The sequence below is a fragment of the Bemisia tabaci genome, chromosome 6 (genome assembly GCF_918797505.1).
Source record: "Bemisia tabaci chromosome 6, PGI_BMITA_v3".
In the NCBI taxonomy this organism is placed as follows: domain Eukaryota; kingdom Metazoa; phylum Arthropoda; class Insecta; order Hemiptera; family Aleyrodidae; genus Bemisia; species Bemisia tabaci.
This window is the reverse complement of record NC_092798.1, coordinates 34,826,113-34,843,369: the sequence shown is the minus strand read 5'-3', so window position 1 is coordinate 34,843,369 and position 17,257 is coordinate 34,826,113. Positions and strand designations below refer to the sequence as shown.

General features: G+C 39.3%; 1 protein-coding gene across 4 annotated transcripts; it reads left to right on the top strand.

Annotated features, from left to right (window-relative positions):
• Nucleotides 1-208: 208 nt before the first annotated feature.
• Nucleotides 209-16,050, top strand: LOC109042990 (uncharacterized). 4 transcript variants are annotated; one of them, XM_072302055.1, is made up of 4 exons: nt 209-275; nt 6,958-7,094; nt 14,836-14,862; nt 15,661-16,050. In XM_072302055.1, exons 1-4 carry the CDS (start codon nt 215-217, stop codon nt 15,835-15,837), a joined length of 402 nt encoding a protein of 133 aa, XP_072158156.1. In that variant the 5' UTR covers nt 209-214; the 3' UTR covers nt 15,838-16,050. The 4 variants fall into 4 exon arrangements, with proteins under 4 accessions (XP_072158156.1, XP_072158157.1, XP_072158155.1 ...); XM_072302056.1 differs by lacking the exon at nt 209-275 and adding an exon at nt 3,107-4,365 and having other exon boundaries at nt 6,958-7,089; XM_072302054.1 differs by lacking the exon at nt 209-275 and adding an exon at nt 3,107-4,365 and having other exon boundaries at nt 6,958-7,146.
• The last annotated feature ends 1,207 nt before the right edge of the window (nt 16,051-17,257 follow it).

The following is a 17,257-nucleotide window of genomic DNA, read 5'->3' as shown; positions in this document are numbered from 1 at the left end:
ATTACATCACCTTGGTTATTCTTCAAAACTAAAAATTATATTTGTTCTAAATTTCACAAAAAATGTCATTGCATTCCATTTGTAAAAATAGAAACTGAGAAAACCATGGTTCCGTTGAATGAAGGGAATCAGTAACATTTTGAGTAATTTTACTAAACTGAAAAGGTCTTTTTTCCTTCCAATCTGTAAAGGTCAATCGCACCATTCTCTTTTGATGATTATCATGTTATTAACACGATTACCGTTTGACAAGCCGATCGGAGCAGTTGATTACGGTATGTAACGCTCCAATATCTAATATAGTCAAGGAGAAATACGAAAAAAAGGGGGTTAACCCGGAACAAATTGCTTAACAAACTTTTCTTATGTAAACGTCATCAGTGGGTCCTCCTGAACAACATACCAAAAGTTTACCACGGTCCGACCCCGGAACACCCCCCAAAATGCCTAAATTTCAAAATGGCGGCCATAATAAGGCCTCTGGGATTTCGGTTTTTTAAAATGCGCATATAGTGTCATGTTAGGTATCAATCCCTATGTAATTTTGGTCGTAGAACTCAACCAAGCCTCTTACTCTAAGTGGATTTTCTTTTGATTTAAGCAAAAATCTGATTGAATCAAGAGTATTTTTTCTTGTCAATGTTTTCAAGAGTCTGGACTCTAGATTCAATGTATTTTTTTTTCCAGTATAAATCGCAGCAAAAGCCAAAACGTATGGAACAAAAGCTGCTTACATAAACTTAGATCGATTCTGTGACGGATTCAAGGGATGTTGTGAGCGATCGTCTTGGACTTTGCGCAATTATTATCACATCTTAAGCGCAAAGAAAAATTGATGTCCTCGGATATTTTTTTTTTTTTTTTTTAAAAAAAAACGAATAGGTTCGAATCGTTTCCGTTCACAATAATTGTGTCAGTTTTCTTATGTGCAAGGTGCACCACCCTCTTTGACGATATCAAGAGCTGCATCTTATTTCACATGCACGACCTTACAACCGAAGGATTCGAGGCGTGTGCCGATGATTTGGATAAGTTTACTTTTAGTGACTGAATTTGTCAAAATTTACCTCTTTTTTACCAACAGAAGATGGATTTGGTGAGAGATTGACTGTAGGCGCGTATCTGAATTGTTGGCTTCTTTTAAGGCGAGTGGAGTCTTTAATAAATGGTCCATTTCCTTGGCACCCGTCAAATACTGCCGTGGCTTCAGATTACTTAGAAAAAAGAATTTAGTGTAGAACTGTACGATAAATTGAATTTATGAATCCAAATAATATAGGTTTGCCCTCTTTTCCATGGCCCTCGGTGGAGTGAAAACCCACCATCTAAAACTTGACTTTAAAACTTTTACTTCTTTATTCCGGTGCTTACAGCAGGTAATTCAGATTTTTCATCCTCTCTGTCTAAGGCATCTGAACTTGAATTCTGAGTTATTGCGCACTAATCAGCGAGACACCTTACCTACCATTTATGATTTCTCGACTATGATGGTCACCATCTTGCATGTCACGTCTCATTTTCGTGTAAAATTAATTTTTAAAATTTCATTCAGACTCCTTGACTATAAATACATAGAATTTGATAGCCAACCTGCCTTCTAACGTGATTGTTGTTTTTTTGGCTCACCTTCCTGCTTTCACATTTGGCCACCATCGTGGATTTGGGGCACCCTGTTTGACAAGAGGGCTTTCATGACTTCATAAACGAAATCTACGACCAAAATTACATAAGAAATGATACCTCACTTGCCATGCCACGCAAACATTTCAAAAATCCACCCTCCTGTCTTTCAAATTTAGCCGCCATCTTGAAATTTGGAGCACCCCCTTTGACCGGAGGGCTTTTATGACTCCATAAATGAAATCTACGACCAAAATTACATAGGGAATGATACCTCACATGAACCTATATGCGCATTTTAAAAATTCACCCTCCTGCCTTTCAAAATTGGCCGCCATCTTGGATTTGGGGCACCCCCTTTGACGGGGGGACTTTTTTGACCTCATATCTGAGTTCTACGACCAAAACTACATAGGGATTCATACCTCACATGACACTATATGCGCATTTTAAAAAACCGAAATCCCAGAGGCCTTATTATGGCCGCCATTTTGAAATTTAGGCATTTTGGGGGGTGTTCCGGGGTCGGACCGTGGTAAACTTTTGGTATGTTGTTCAGGAGGACCTACTGATGACGTTTACATAGGAAAAGTTTGTTAAGCAATTCGTTCCGGGTCAAAGCGTATTCCTCCCTGACTATACGTCAACAGAAGCGAAAGCTCCGTAAGAACCAATGTTAACATTTTTCTTCTCAGAGTCGGTACTGATTGAAACCAATTTCGAGGTTACCTACAAATATATAAGTGGAAAAAAACATTAAATTTTAAGAGAATTCACAGTACTTCTCCAGTTTAACGATAAATAAGTTAAAAGAAAACTCTTTCAATTCCTAAAAACGTATACATCCAAATGTATGTATTATTATTCGACCTCTCCAAAACGTCGACCTACTGCGAACGTAAACAGTACTTATTGAAACAGCTTCCTTTCGTTATGCTTTGTTGACATGAAAATGGCGGTGGCTTTCGCTTATGTTGACGTCAGTCTCTTTATTCTGTGCCTCGAGCAGGATTTTACTGCTTTCCTCCTTTCACTCTCTGCGCAGATGCAAAACGTCAATATAGTCGGGGCGGCGAACCAGTGCAACTCAATCACGAGTCAAACGGACCCTGGGCTTAGGAGGCAAATTGACCGGACATGCTTGGAAGTGTTCCATGTGCTGGATCGGCTTTCATTGAACACCGGCTGCCCGTAGGGTGCGGCTTATTTTCGTCATGTCGGAAAATCGACGAGGTCCGGGTGGCAATCGATGATACCTATGATAATAATAGGCTGTATAAAATTTGAGCCAATTTGAAGCTTTTTTAGCTGAAGCTCAAAGGAATCAAAACTAAGGGGCAAAATTACATTGGTTTAAATGGGCGGGAAAACGCCTGATCTGCGCAAATGCGTTTTTTAGATCTAAAATGCGCTTGAATGAAGAAAACCAGACCAACTCTTAGAGAGGCATCATTTAGGGGCCCATTTGAAACGAGAAAATCACACTTTTGACCCATGAGTGAGGGTATAGGGGGATCACTCGAGTGGAAGATAAAATATATACACCAATTTCGTTCCAGGCTCGAGAAACAGTATGTGAGGTAACATTGTAAAGGGCCAAGTATAGTTCTTAAGGGCTAAAACAACTATTATACATTATTTCTCATCAAGTTGTGAGATAAAGCCTCTTCAACTTTGGAACACTTATTTTGAGTTCGATCAGAAGCGAATTCTTAGCTCCGGGCGCGGCGCCTCAAAACCGGCTACGCCGTGACCCCCCCTGTCCCCACTCATGGGTCAAAAGCGTGATTTTCTCGTTTCAAATGGGCCCGTAGATGCCTCTCTAAGAGTTGGTCTGGTTTTCTTCATTCAAGCGCATTTTAGATCCAAAAAACGCATTTGCGCAGATCAGGCGTTTTTCCGCCCATTTAAACCAATGTAATTTTGCCCCTTAGTTTTGATCCCTTTGAGCATCAGCTAAAAAAGCTTCAAATTGGCTCAAATTTGATACAGCCTATTATTTTCATCGGTATCATCGATTGCCACCCGGACCTCGTCGATTTTCCGACATGACGAAAATAAGCCGCACCCTAGGCTGCTCGGTATGGTCTGACGCCAAGTGCCGTCTGATATCCCCCGGTGACGCCGTCTACCAATGCAGTGTCAAGGTGCCAAACCAAATGTCATGGTGCGGTGTCGTTCAGCACGGACCACAGACCATTTTCGACTGCGCGCCGGCCCTCCGACCAGCGGACCCGTCCGGCAGGGTTTTCATACGCGGGAGGCTCTCCATACGCTGGAGGCTCTTCATTTTCTAGAGGTTCCTCATACCCTGGAGGTTCTGCACCTCAGGGATATTCCCGCCCGGCAACTCCTCAATATACCACGTATTTAGATCCTACTAAAGCCCCTAATTTCAATGTACATGATTTCTTCAGGGACGATCCCTCACTGATTCCATTTTTGAAAATACAACACCTGCTGCTGCTCTTCTCATTCCACCCCCTGGCTACGTTATAAATGAATCATTCGATGTAAGGAAAATGTTAGATCCTTCGTTTGGTCAAAATGCACCTTCTGACATCCTGGAACTTCCCTTAAATTCTCCGATTCCCACAAGTCCAGTATTCCCTTCAAGTGCTTTGCGTCCCTCGTATGGTCAAAATCCACCTTCGCCACAAATTACTCCATATTCTGGATACATTCAGGGTGGAGAAGGATCCGCTGCACCCAGTTCGCCGCCTAGAAGTCCATCCGGAGGTGAGGGTACGCATATATTCTTGAATTTCTCCGACAAATATTCTCTGCTCTTTTGTGCACTGGAAAAAAAACCACATTGGATCTAGAGTCCAGACTCTTGAAAACATTGACAAGAAAAAATACTCTTGATTCAATCGGATTTTAACTTGAATCAAAACGAAATCCGCTTAAATTAAGAGGCTTGGTTCTTGATTTAAGCTAGATTCTGATCGAATCAAGAGTACTTTTTCTTGTAGATGTTTTTAAGAGTCTGGACTCTAGATCCAATGTGGTTTTTTTTCCAGTGTATGATCATTCAAACCCCTTTTGAAAATCGTGAAAATTCTAGGAATCATGGAAAATTACATGTGAAAGTATAGTTAAATGAGGAATTTTTTGAGAAAAACGGTGAATCAAGCGACGGAAATCCGCAGTACACGTTCTTTGGATATCTCTCCCTATCCCGTGAATAGCTGTACACATCTCAACACGACATATACAATTCTACTTACACAGATCATGAACCTGGCATTGGTTTCCATGAAGCGGAAATTTTCGGTACATCCGCACCCCAAAATATTCCACACTTGGATCTAAGATTTTCGGTTGAGGCTGCCGCGATGTAAGAAAAATCCGGAATGTTCGGCATAGTGTTCAGTTTTTCCAAATTGCGGCAGCTGGGACCAAAAATTTGGGCTCCAGACGCCGAGTTTTTCCAAAATTGTACATCGCCAGAACATTTTTTTATCGTGTAGGTTTGAACACTAAAATTGACGTTTGAAGAATACGCTACGCTAAAAATCGGATTTTCCGACTCCCGTCCCTGGATTACCCCTCGCACCGTAACGTATTCGTGAGTTAGGCTTAGAATCCCTCTTCCTTCCTTGAGAGCCACGTATTTCACAAACGACCTCAATGGACCACTAGACAGGGCGTGACAGGGAAAAACGACTCTGAAAACTCTGAAAAAATAACTGCATGATCAGGAGACAATGTAGTTTCTGAAAATGCAAGAACTAGAATCAGGTTAACAATCTCATTGAAGAGTTTAGAAGACAATTGAGACGAGTGCTGCTTTTTGAACATTTAAATATTAACGAGTTCTACTAAAACTAATCTTCAAATATATTCAGTGAATAATTCACTTGCAAAATCCAATTTCAAGCATCAAATAGTGAATTTGAAATTTTTTCCCGCTATGAGGCTTCGTATAATTTTGAAACTTCAAACAGGTATCTTATTTCTTGAAATGGCTTGAAATTTGCTTATCAAAATTGTGTCACTCACGAGCATTCTGGCACGCAACACGATTTTTATGTATATAGAAGAAGGAACCCAAAAAAACCCGGAATTTCGCTGTAATGTGACAACGATGGAAAATATTCGGGTTCCGCCGCTAGGAGGTGTAACTAGGAGCTATGAAAAGACACTATGCCAAATTTCAACGTCGTAGCATCATTTTCTTTTATTTTGGCGAGACTTGATTCAAGGGGTTGTCTGGCAAGTTCGTCGTTTTTGAAGATGGGTCAATTTCAGTAACAACAATTAGTGCTCAAGTTTTTCTTTCTTACTCAATGGTGCATGTATCGACCGAAACAAAACGCCATTGCCAGTGGATAGAGCCGATGCAAATAATGAAAAAAATTGCATTTTTGTGAATAAGGGTTGTTATAGATCATATAATTAACTAGCAGATATCACTTGAATGTATTACAGAAATATTCAAAACATTACTGTGAAAAATTTGGGCCTAAAACGCGTTGTTGCCGCATTGATCCCCCATTTAGCGTTCTATAGCCGGTGACTGCCGCTGGGCGTCCAGCCGAAGTTTGATCGATAAATCACACTGTAAAACGAAGAAAAACATATAATCACCTATAACATGAGTGAAACATGTTCCTTGCAAGATTTACTCCAAAAATTGACAGAGTTAGCCGAGCATTACCCGTGAAAATCATCCATCTTCAAGAACGACGAACTCGCCAGACAACCCCTTAAACCAAGTCTCGCCAAAATAAAAGAAAATGTGCTACGCATTTGAAATTTGGCATGGTGACTCTTCATATCTCCTAGTTTCACCTTTTAGCAATGGAACTCGAATATTTTCCATCATTGCCAAGTTACAGCGAAATTCCGGTTTTTGGGTTCCTCCTCGTATTCTGATGGCGGCTTCAACTTCAATTTACACTTATCCAACTTGTCCTGCAAGCCCCTTAATTTAGTATGCGTTTTGGTGCATATCTAATGGCCCACTATCCTCGGCTATATTCTCTTTTTTAAATTATATTATATTATATTATATTATATTATATTATATTATATTATATTATATTATATTATATTATATTATATTATATTATATTATATTATATTATATTATGTTATATTATGTTATGTTATGTTATGTTATGTTATGTCATGTTATGTCATGTTATGTTATATCATGTCATGTCATGTCATGTCATGTCATGTCATGTCATGTCATGTCATGTCATGTCATGTCATGTCATGTCATGTCATGTCATGTCATGTCATGTCATGTCATGTCATGTCATGTCATGTCATGTCATGTCATATTATATTATATTTTTATTGTTATGAGTATCATCGTTTTTTAAGGTGGAGCGCCAGACACAGTGGATTGGAGGTGCCCCGAATGCGGAAAATCCTACCATAACAAAGAGACAATATACGCGCATAAATCTAATCATTTCGCAGTTCGCAAAGGCTATACCACGTGCAGGAGATGCCGTAAGGTTTCTGACACTTTACAGCAATTCAATAATCATATAAATGCACACTTGGAACGTAAGTGCATGAGCCACTCTCTTAATTTTTCTTTCTGCTTGACCCATTTTCGTGTTCGTTGACTGCGGACGAAAGGCTGCCAAAGAAGTTGCTTGATTGGGTTCCTCCTGGGAGGTGACGAAGGGGACGCCCAGTGAAAGGGTGGCGACAGGGTTTTTTTGAAGAAATGAGAGTTTGTCAACTCCCTGAAGGGCTTTGGGAGGATAGGGAACTTTCGCGGCTAGGAGTCACAGAGCGTCAGAGAGCGCTACAAAAGCGACTTTATACATACATACATACAACAAGTCAAAACATGATTTTCCGATCAGGGAATGGCGTCGGCGCCCAAACGTCGAGTTAATGCTCTCATTATATCTTCATCGAAGTTAAGTCCAAATACTTTGCAAAAATCCGGCAAGGACCTCACTTCTGCCGTGCTAAGGAAAAACGCCGGATGAGCCTACAGGCGTTGCCATATTTTCTTTAATGACCAACAAATTTACTGAAAAATTCTGAATATTTTATAATTGCTCCCAATTTAATCTAAAATATCGGAAAATTTTAAGGAAAAATATGCATAACTTTCTTCAAAAATACATGTTTTATTCAGGGAAATTCGGCAACTTTCGAATGTTCATACGGCGTTTTTCCTTAGCACCACAGACTTGAAGGCAGTGTTTTGAAATTCACTGGAGGAGGCAATGGAGGCATCCAAGCGCCCTCATTCCGGCGTGGCGTGAATTGCGATGAATCGATTGCAATGCAATTTACACGTATGGTAAAGAATCGATTATTCAGGTGTTCACTGCGAACACCCTGTTTATCGATCCTTTTCCATAGGTTTAAATGGCATTGCATCTGTATTCGCGATATTTTAGGGAGGAATGCCTTTCGAATTCATGTATTCAGAAAGGATTTCTTAATGGATTACATTATTTTATCGTGGAGCGAAGCGAGCCACAGCGGCTAGTTATTAAAATAATAATAATAATAGTTTTAGCCCCAGTAGTAATAATATAGTATTATAGTAATATATAGTATAATATAGTAGTAATAATAGCCCCAATTTAAGTTTTTTAATCCCCAATTTTAACTTTTTTTATCCCCAATATTAGTTTTTTATCCCAATGTTAAAGTTTTAATCCCAATTCCAATTCCCGATTTTCAATTTTTCACTCAAATTTTAAAGTTTTAATCCCGATTTTAAATTTTCAACTTCAATTTTAAATTTAAGGACTCTCCTTTGCATTGAATTGCCGGGGAAGGACTAAATATCTACCGGCCTCGAGCTGTGAATTGAGATACGAGAACAAAATAATAATAGTAATTGTCTCTGGTTATTTCAGAAGAGGGAGTCTGGGTTTTAACGTGTGACACGTGTCAACATACTTTCAATTCAGAGATTTCTCTGAGGAAACACGAAGCGGAGAATAATCATGGGATAAATCGTCGATCCCTAGCGTGCACTGATTGTACACGAACTTTTGAAGACCAAAAAGCTTTAAGCTATCACCAATGGATTCATGAGGCTATTCGTAATTCAAAACATAAATGCCTCGAGTGCCTTCAGGTCTTTGTAGTCCAGGTTCTTATGTACTCCGTGGAACGGTAAGTGAAGCAAGTGTGGAAAATATCTTAATCTCTTCATTTCGATGCGTAAAAAAAGAATTTCGATGTTGTCAAGCTCAATTTTGCGTCTAACCCCCCAAAATCAAGATGGCGGCCAAAATGGGGGCTCGGGGGGTGAAAATTATGGAATTTGATTTTGATGTCATGATTGGGGTCAATTCTTATGTAATTTTGGTCGTAGAATCCGAATTTGAGGTCCAAAATACTCTCCGACCCAAAGGGATGCCCCAAATCCAAGATGGCCGCCAAAATCTCCAAGATAGGGTCAAAACTGCGATACGTATGTAAAAGTGCCAAGTAGGGTGTCCTTGGTAGGGTTCTTTGGGTCGGAGATTTCACCTATGATGTCAAAAACTTACCACGGATCCATTGAAGCCCAAAAAAATCAAAATGGCGGCCAAAAGGGCTGCCGTTGCGGGGTGAAATATTTTGTTGAGGCAAATATCGTCGAATGAGGTGTCACTGTATAGGTTTTTTGGGTCGTAGATTCCAAAAATGAGGTCCAAATAACAAAATAAGCTGATAGAAGTTCTCCAAAAGCCAAAATGGCGGCCATAATGGCTGCCGCCCAGGCATTGAACGCGTTTGAACAGTAGGGTGTCCCATTTTGGACGTTACAAAAAAAAAAATTGCGAAATCCAACAGAGATACCTGCCAAAAAGTTGTCTCATAGTTAGAAAAAAAAGCACAAAAAAATCTCAGGGTCGTAGCTAAAGTTTGAGTGGTCCCGCAAGGTACTTAAGATGTTTCACCGATTTCTCATCTTGGCAATCTTGGCGATCTTGCAGATTTTTTTTCGGTAAATGCAATCGAGGTAAAAAGTCGCAAATGCGGATAATGAGACTTCTGATACTATATTTTAAGAGAAAAATAACGGTTTGGACCCACGAGGATCAGAATCCCTCGTTCTTAGCTCTCAAAATGCAAAAATCAGCGATTTTAGCATTTTGTAGTCAAACCGCTGCTCGACCGTCGCTCGACTTAAATGTCGCGGCATTTGACGCGCTGTTTCACAATGATCCCATTGTAGGAGTAAAAAGTCCTTCAAGTATGTTCATTAGAGGTGTAAGAGGGTCACTTTGGCCAATTTTTGTTGCTTTTAAACATTGAGCTCATTGTTTAAAATGTTTTTTTTTTTTTTTTTTTTTTGTTAATATAATTTTCCTGTTTTTCATCATTTTTTAAAATGGTTTAAAAAGGGCGACTCATCTTACACCAAAATTGAACTCCTTTGGCGAACAATATACGTAGATGGTCAAATACTTCCTCTAAAACAGTTTTTGGATTCAAAGCCTCCCAAAAAAGCCGATGTTGCCATATTTTATCCCCGGAAAACACAAAAAACCGAGTACCTATTTCAGTATTTGGAGGCTGTTCCTCACCGAGCTCATTGAGCAAATTTCAGCAAACCTTGAATTTTCATACGTTATGACCAGATTACTAGTGATTATGTACATGTGTTTATCTATACAGCCTCCCACCGCGGTGCGACGTTGCCACATACCATCGATAATATTCGATAGAAATCCGCGTTTCCTTACATTTGAGCCATTTTTTCGGATATTGCACATGGAATACATATGGGTCATTCCACGTCAACGCAACCAAGTTCGAAACCCGACCCCCTTCGATTTGGCTGAAAATTAGTGTACGGGGTCTTTATATCATACTAAGAAACCAATTTTGAAGGATTTTCCCATCTGACGCCCGGTTCGCGAGATATCGACCCCAAAGATGGGGTGAATTTTAGCAGTATTCAAAACAGTATTCAAATACTGAAATAGGTACTCGGTTTTTTGCGTTTTCCGGGGATAAAATATGGCAACATCGGCTTTTTTGGGAGGCTTTGAATCCAAAAACTGTTTTGGAGGAAGTATTTGACCATCTACGTATATTGTTCGCCAAAGGAGTTGAATTTTGGTGTAAGATGAGTCGCCCTTTTTGAACCATTTTAAAAAATGATGAAAAACAGGAAAATTATATTAACGAAAAAAAAAAAAAAAAAAAAAAAAAAATTTTAAACAATGAGCTCAAAACTCAAAAAGCAACAAAAATTGGCCAAAGTGACCCTCTTACACCTCTAATGAACATACTTGAAGGACTTTTTACTCCTACAAAGGGATCATTGTGAAACAGCGCGTCAAATGCCGCGACATTTAAGTCGAGCGACGGTCGAGCATCGGTTTGACTACGAAATGCTAAAATCGCTGATTTTTGCTTTTTGAGAGCTAAGAACGAGGGATTCTGATCCTCGTGGGTCCAAACCGTTATTTTTCTCTTAAAATATAGTATCAGAAGTCTCATTATCCGCATTTGCGACTTTTTACCTCGATTGCATTTACCGAAAAAAAATCTGCAAGATCGCCAAGATTGCCAAGATGAGAAATCGGTGAAACATCTTAAGTACCTTGCGGGACCACTCAAACTTTAGCTACGACCCTGAGATTTTCTTGTGCTTTTTTTTCTAACTATGAGACAACTTTTTGGCAGGTATCTCTGTTGGATTTCGCAATTTTTTTTTTTGTAACGTCCAAAATGGGACACCCTACTGTTCAAACGCGTTCAATGCCTGGGCGGCAGCCATTATGGCCGCCATTTTGGCTTTTGGAGAACTTCTATCAGCTTATTTTGTTATTTGGACCTCATTTTTGGAATCTACGACCCAAAAAACCTATACAGTGACACCTCATTCGACGATATTTGCCTCAACAAAATATTTCACCCCGCAACGGCAGCCCTTTTGGCCGCCATTTTGATTTTTTTGGGCTTCAATGGATCCGTGGTAAGTTTTTGACATCATAGGTGAAATCTCCGACCCAAAGAACCCTACCAAGGACACCCTACTTGGCACTTTTACATACGTATCGCAGTTTTGACCCTATCTTGGAGATTTTGGCGGCCATCTTGGATTTGGGGCATCCCTTTGGGTCGGAGAGTATTTTGGACCTCAAATTCGGATTCTACGACCAAAATTACATAAGAATTGACCCCAATCATGACATCAAAATCAAATTCCATAATTTTCACCCCCCGAGCCCCCATTTTGGCCGCCATCTTGATTTTGGGGGGTTAGACGCAAAATTGAGCTTGACAACATCGAAATTCTTTTTTTACGCATCGAAATGAAGAGATTAAGATATTTTCCACACTTGCTTCACTTACCGTTCCACGGGAAGCTTTTTTTGAACATAAGAACCTGGACTATTGCATCGGCGGATCACTACAATGGACCACTAGACAAGGTACGAATTTCAGCATTCTGATACATGTTTCTCAACTAGAATTTCATGTAGAACACGATTCACACAACGAAAATTACTGAAACCAACTCCTAACAAAGATATTAACGTTTTTATTTCATATTGGTTACGGGAATTTGAACTGCCCGCTCACAAGAAACTCAAAGCTCTACGTGAGTCAAATCGCGCACTAAACGGTTTCAGCAAGCTTCTCAATCGAGCAATGTTAATTTCCCACCATGTGTTGTTCAAACTATTAGCAATTTAGCTATAGCTGAGCCAAAGCGTCAAGATTGAGGTTGCCAGATTTTTATATTGCAGAGACTGCCATGATAACGTTTAGCGCGGGATGTGAATCACGTAGAGCATTGAGTTTTCATGAGCGGGTGGTTTGAATTCACGCATCAAGAATCAATATTTCTCTCCGTAAGGAATTAATTGCGGTAATTTTTGTCGTGCGCATCTTGTTCTACGTGAAATTTTGGTTAAGAAACGTGTATCAGAATGCTGAAATTCGTACCTTGTCTAGTGGTCCATTGGCACTTCCAAGCTAAACATGGATCAGGTCAGTTCATATATACTGCCGTGCTAAGGAAGAACGCCGTATGAGCCCTCAGACGTTGCCAAATTTCCGTCAATAAAAACTTAATTCACTGGGAAAATTGTGATTATTCTCCCTTCAGTTTTTTTGAGAAAATTTTCTTCGCAATTGTGTCTAAGACGTTTGAAAAATTCCAGGGGAATAATGCATAATTTCCCCCACAAATACGTATTTTATCCGGGACAATTTGGCAACTCTCGAATGTTTGTACGGCGATTTCCTTAGCACGGCAGTAAGTATAGTTTTAAGATGAATGACCAGCAAGACTGATATAGCCCGAAACAGCGCAACTCGCTAAGGCGTTGCCTATTTCCCTCCCTTGTTTTAATTTTGCATCAGAAACCCAAGCAACGTTCTGACTTGAATAATTATGTGAAAATGTTTCTGAAATAACAGATCTATAAGAAATTCATAAAATGGTTCGGAGTAGCATTATGTTGTTTTGTCGTGTGGCTATCTGTTAAAAAAAATAAATATTTAGAACGCATTATACAGAACACCGAAATTTTTTGGGTTTGAGAAAGGGAAGCTTTTCAGCGGTAAGCGGATCCCAAGTTTGGTTCTTGTGACCAGTGGCGTGGTGTGCTTAGCAATATATTGATTGATCTGCCATTCAAACCTATAAAAAGGATCAATCAACAGGGTGTTCGCAACTAACAATTTATTAATCGACTCTTTACCACAGCTTCAAATGGAGAAATATCGATAATCGATCATTAATGCCTCGCCACTGCCTATGACCAAAATTATGTGTTACCAGAACCAAAAAAGTTCAATTCTCAATGTGTACCAAACCCGTGTTCGAAACTCACCTCCGAGTTTTAGGAGCCGAGTGGCGCATCAAGCCCGATTTTTAGGACCATTGAAGATTTTTTAGGGGCCAAATTAACTTTTAAGATTTTTAGGGGCCGAATTGACTTTTTGCCGATGTATTACGGCGCATTTAGTGAAAAGTTAGATGCAAGATGATTTCGTAACAGAACTAGTAAGTAGCTGTAACTTGGGGAAGACAAAAGCACAAAGGATGAAATTATTAAAATGGAAAAAGCTAACACTTATAGTGCTGAAAATTTCGAATAATCACCTGATAGGAAAATTCAGATTTTTAGGGGTCACGTTGGCGCAGAGGCATTTTTTAGGCACCATAGCCGATTTTTTAGGCGCATAAGGCGCGTTGGCGAATGTGAGTTTCGAACACTGTACCTAACTTTTTTCCGAACTTTTCAAGGTCTCTCAAGTAGGGCTTTTATTTGTCGGATTTCTTGTGAATGAAATGAAATGATTCATTCATTGTTAACACCTAGTTCTGCTAATATAGGGCTAAATGAAAATTCAAATAAGGGAGGCATCGATAGCGCTCTTGTCATTCATTTCCTCTTTTACTTTTGGTGGATAAATTGAAATGTTTGCTTAGTTTTAGAGCCTCGTCTTGGTGAGGCGAAAAATATCAACCTCGAAAGGGGGATCCAAGATGGGCGCGAGCGCTCCTCCCCTTTGACGGGGCACGCTGGACCGAGTCAATATGAGAAGACGGACAAATCTGGAAACTTTGAAACCTTATATTTTCGAAAATATGAATCAAAATAGTCCAAGAATGTTTTTCTTTTTTTTTAAAATAATAATAATAATAAAAAAAAAAAAAAATAATTTATTGATTCTCTTGAGATGAAACAAAAGATCAAAAAGTCAAACATTTTTTACATCTAATACGCATAATTTTCTTGCTCTAAATATTCTCCAATGTTATGGTATACATTTTCCTTGCAAAATTTATCAACTCTTCTTTTGAAGATGCTTCTTTCTTCAATTTTTGTTTTATTGGGTTTTTCGTGAAATTTCTCTCAGAAGCATCCCTTAAAATGGAATTCGTGACCACAGAAATATCAAAATTCAAAATTTTAGCCAAAAAATTCATGTCCCACCTCTTCTATTAGCTCGCTTCACTGTGCGGCGTTGTGGTGGCTCCTTTTTTTTTGCCAAACATTTTTAATGCAATGAACTGGACGTATTTCTGTCAAACGGAACTGTGAACATTTAAACATGAGCCTTGAGACCCATAAAAATATATTCGTAGCAAGGTTCACATCATGATGCACGTAGTTCCGTTTGGTAGAAATACGTCCAATTATTTCTAGGGTTGTTAAAACTTCGTCTTGCTAAGGCTAAAAAAGCTGTAAAGCCATACAGCATCCCTCTACTTACCTTCCATATGGTAATTTCTGATTTGTTTGTTTTTTGCAGGTGCACCCCCTCTCAAAATACCCGTGGGTAAGTACGAATATGAACCTATCTCTAAAAATCTTGTGATGAGTAACAGATCAATTTCCCTGAGAACTCGTATTGGTGTGAGCGTTATTGCGAAAAAGAGCCGATTAAGGGTGTGCGAGATAACTAAAGGACGAGATAAGTATTTCCAAAACCATAGCTGCAGAAACTTTAAACGAAAATCTCTGACTAAATGCCCCGATAGGTCTGTCGCAGCCAAGAGATGCACTCAAGTAAGTAGTCTCACTAGGAGAAAAATTCCACGGAAATCACAACGGAATCAAACAGGGCTGCAATCCACTCCATAAGGCGCAACCTACGTACTTTATAACCCGTTTTTTCCAAGATTTGCGCGTCTTCGGGTAGTTTTTCTCAATTGCCGGTGGCCAGATTTACACAAACGGAAGTGTAAAAAATCCTAACCTGAATGAACAAACAATTTCGTTAACTTTTTCTGGTGTAAGACTTCAATCGTTCTGATATGAAGCGTTTGTTTCCTTCTCTTTTCATTGTTTAGCAAGAACAAAAGCTTTGCCTCAACTCAATCTTAAGTTTTACAGGTCGAGAGATTGTTTGTTTATTTAGGTTGTAGGTTATTTCTCGTTTTTTCCCGGGCAAACTTTCCTGCCGGTCACTAAAAAAAACCGCCCGCAAGCACGGTAAATTTGGAAAAAAATATTGTTCCAATCACGCAAATTGCGCGTCATGGAGTGGATACCAGCCCTTTTTTTCTCATAAATAGCGTTTTTCAATGTTATTGTGTATTTCTTCTCTCACAAATAAGATTTTTCTATGTTAAAGGCCGTTATGTCTGCGACATTTGCGGATATTCTTTCGGTGCTCCCGGATATTTCAAAGCGGCACCTGCAGAGTCACACAGGAGAAACGGTCTGTCCCGTATGCTGGGCATTTAATTCATCGCCGGCTAATAAGACTAAGCATATGGTAAAACACCACCAGGGTCCTCGGAATCCCTAAAATTGGAATCTGTAAGGAACTAGAAGATTTTGGAATCGGAAAAACGCGATCTAAATACATAAAAAATCATTTAATATAAATGTAACACTCTAACAGTGTGTATTATTAGTTGTAAATCTTCGTCAATTAAGTACGGAGGGTATGAATTTGATCGAAAAATGAAAACGTGATTAGATCGACATATTATTAAAAAACATCAATTATTGGCTGCAACTACCTCGTTATTATTTTCATTGATCCTAACTGCTAACCGCAACATGTTTAATTATTAAAAATCAGTTGTCAATTTGATTGAGACCCCCTGCTCAAACATGCTGGAAAGTGTGGGGACTCACGTGACAAAATTGCAGACAGTGTTGTGGTTGTTGCTCTGCAAAAGTTGCTGGACCGTCGTTTCAACTGTGAGCGCCAACTTTTCCTAGGCCTCGACAGCGGGAAGCTTGCAGGGATCCCGTGGGGTCCCCCACTCAGAAAGTGGTAGGGGGTGCTCTTGGGGCCATTCGCCACCGACCCCCTTTAGCCATACCTGCTGCCCCTCGGCCGTGTCAACATTCGACTGTTTTTGCATGGAGGAGTTAGGTGCAAAAATGGCCCGAATAGCAAAATCGAGATTCCAAAAAACAGCGATCGAATATTTCATTACAGTACCAATTTGATACATTATCAGGTATTGCATTGGCTGAGGTCAAAAAAAGTTAGTCCATATCCTCGAGTTCAAGTTGGCACGAGAGAAACATAGAAAGATATTGTTGAAAATGAGAAAAAAAAAAACCGAAATGATGTATTCTCGTAGTTTGTGCATAGTCTGATTTGCAAAGTACATTTTGTGTTTAAATGCCTGATACTAAGACTGTTTTTGCTAAAATCAATTTTGACCTTCATGGGATGCAAATTAGAATATTTCAGAGAATAAAAAATTAAAGTTTTCGCACACACATAGGTTTTCCATAAAGTACTGCAATAATCGACTTTTAGAGCGAACGGAAAATGAAAAAAAATCGGTGCGCATATTCGTGTAGACGGAGTCAAAACCAAAAAAAAAGAGACCTTGTTCACGCAAAAAAAGCGCATGGCGTCACTCCTCCCGCGGTTGTCATTTTCCAGATGAACCGCTCGGCAACACTGGAAAAAAAACACATTGGATCTAGAGTCCAGACTCTTGAAAACATTGACAAGAAAAAATACTCTTGATTCAATCAGATTTAAGCTGAAATCTCAAGAAAATCCGCTCAAATTAAGAGGCTTGGTTCTTGATTTAAGCTTAAATCTAATTGAATCAAGAGTATTTTTTCTTGTCGATGTTTTTAATAGTCTGGACTCTAGATCCAATGTGTTTTTTTTTCCAGTGAATGTTACACGCCAAGGTTACCAAGTCACTTGTTAAGGAAACTATGCTGAACGCACAGGATACACGTATGCG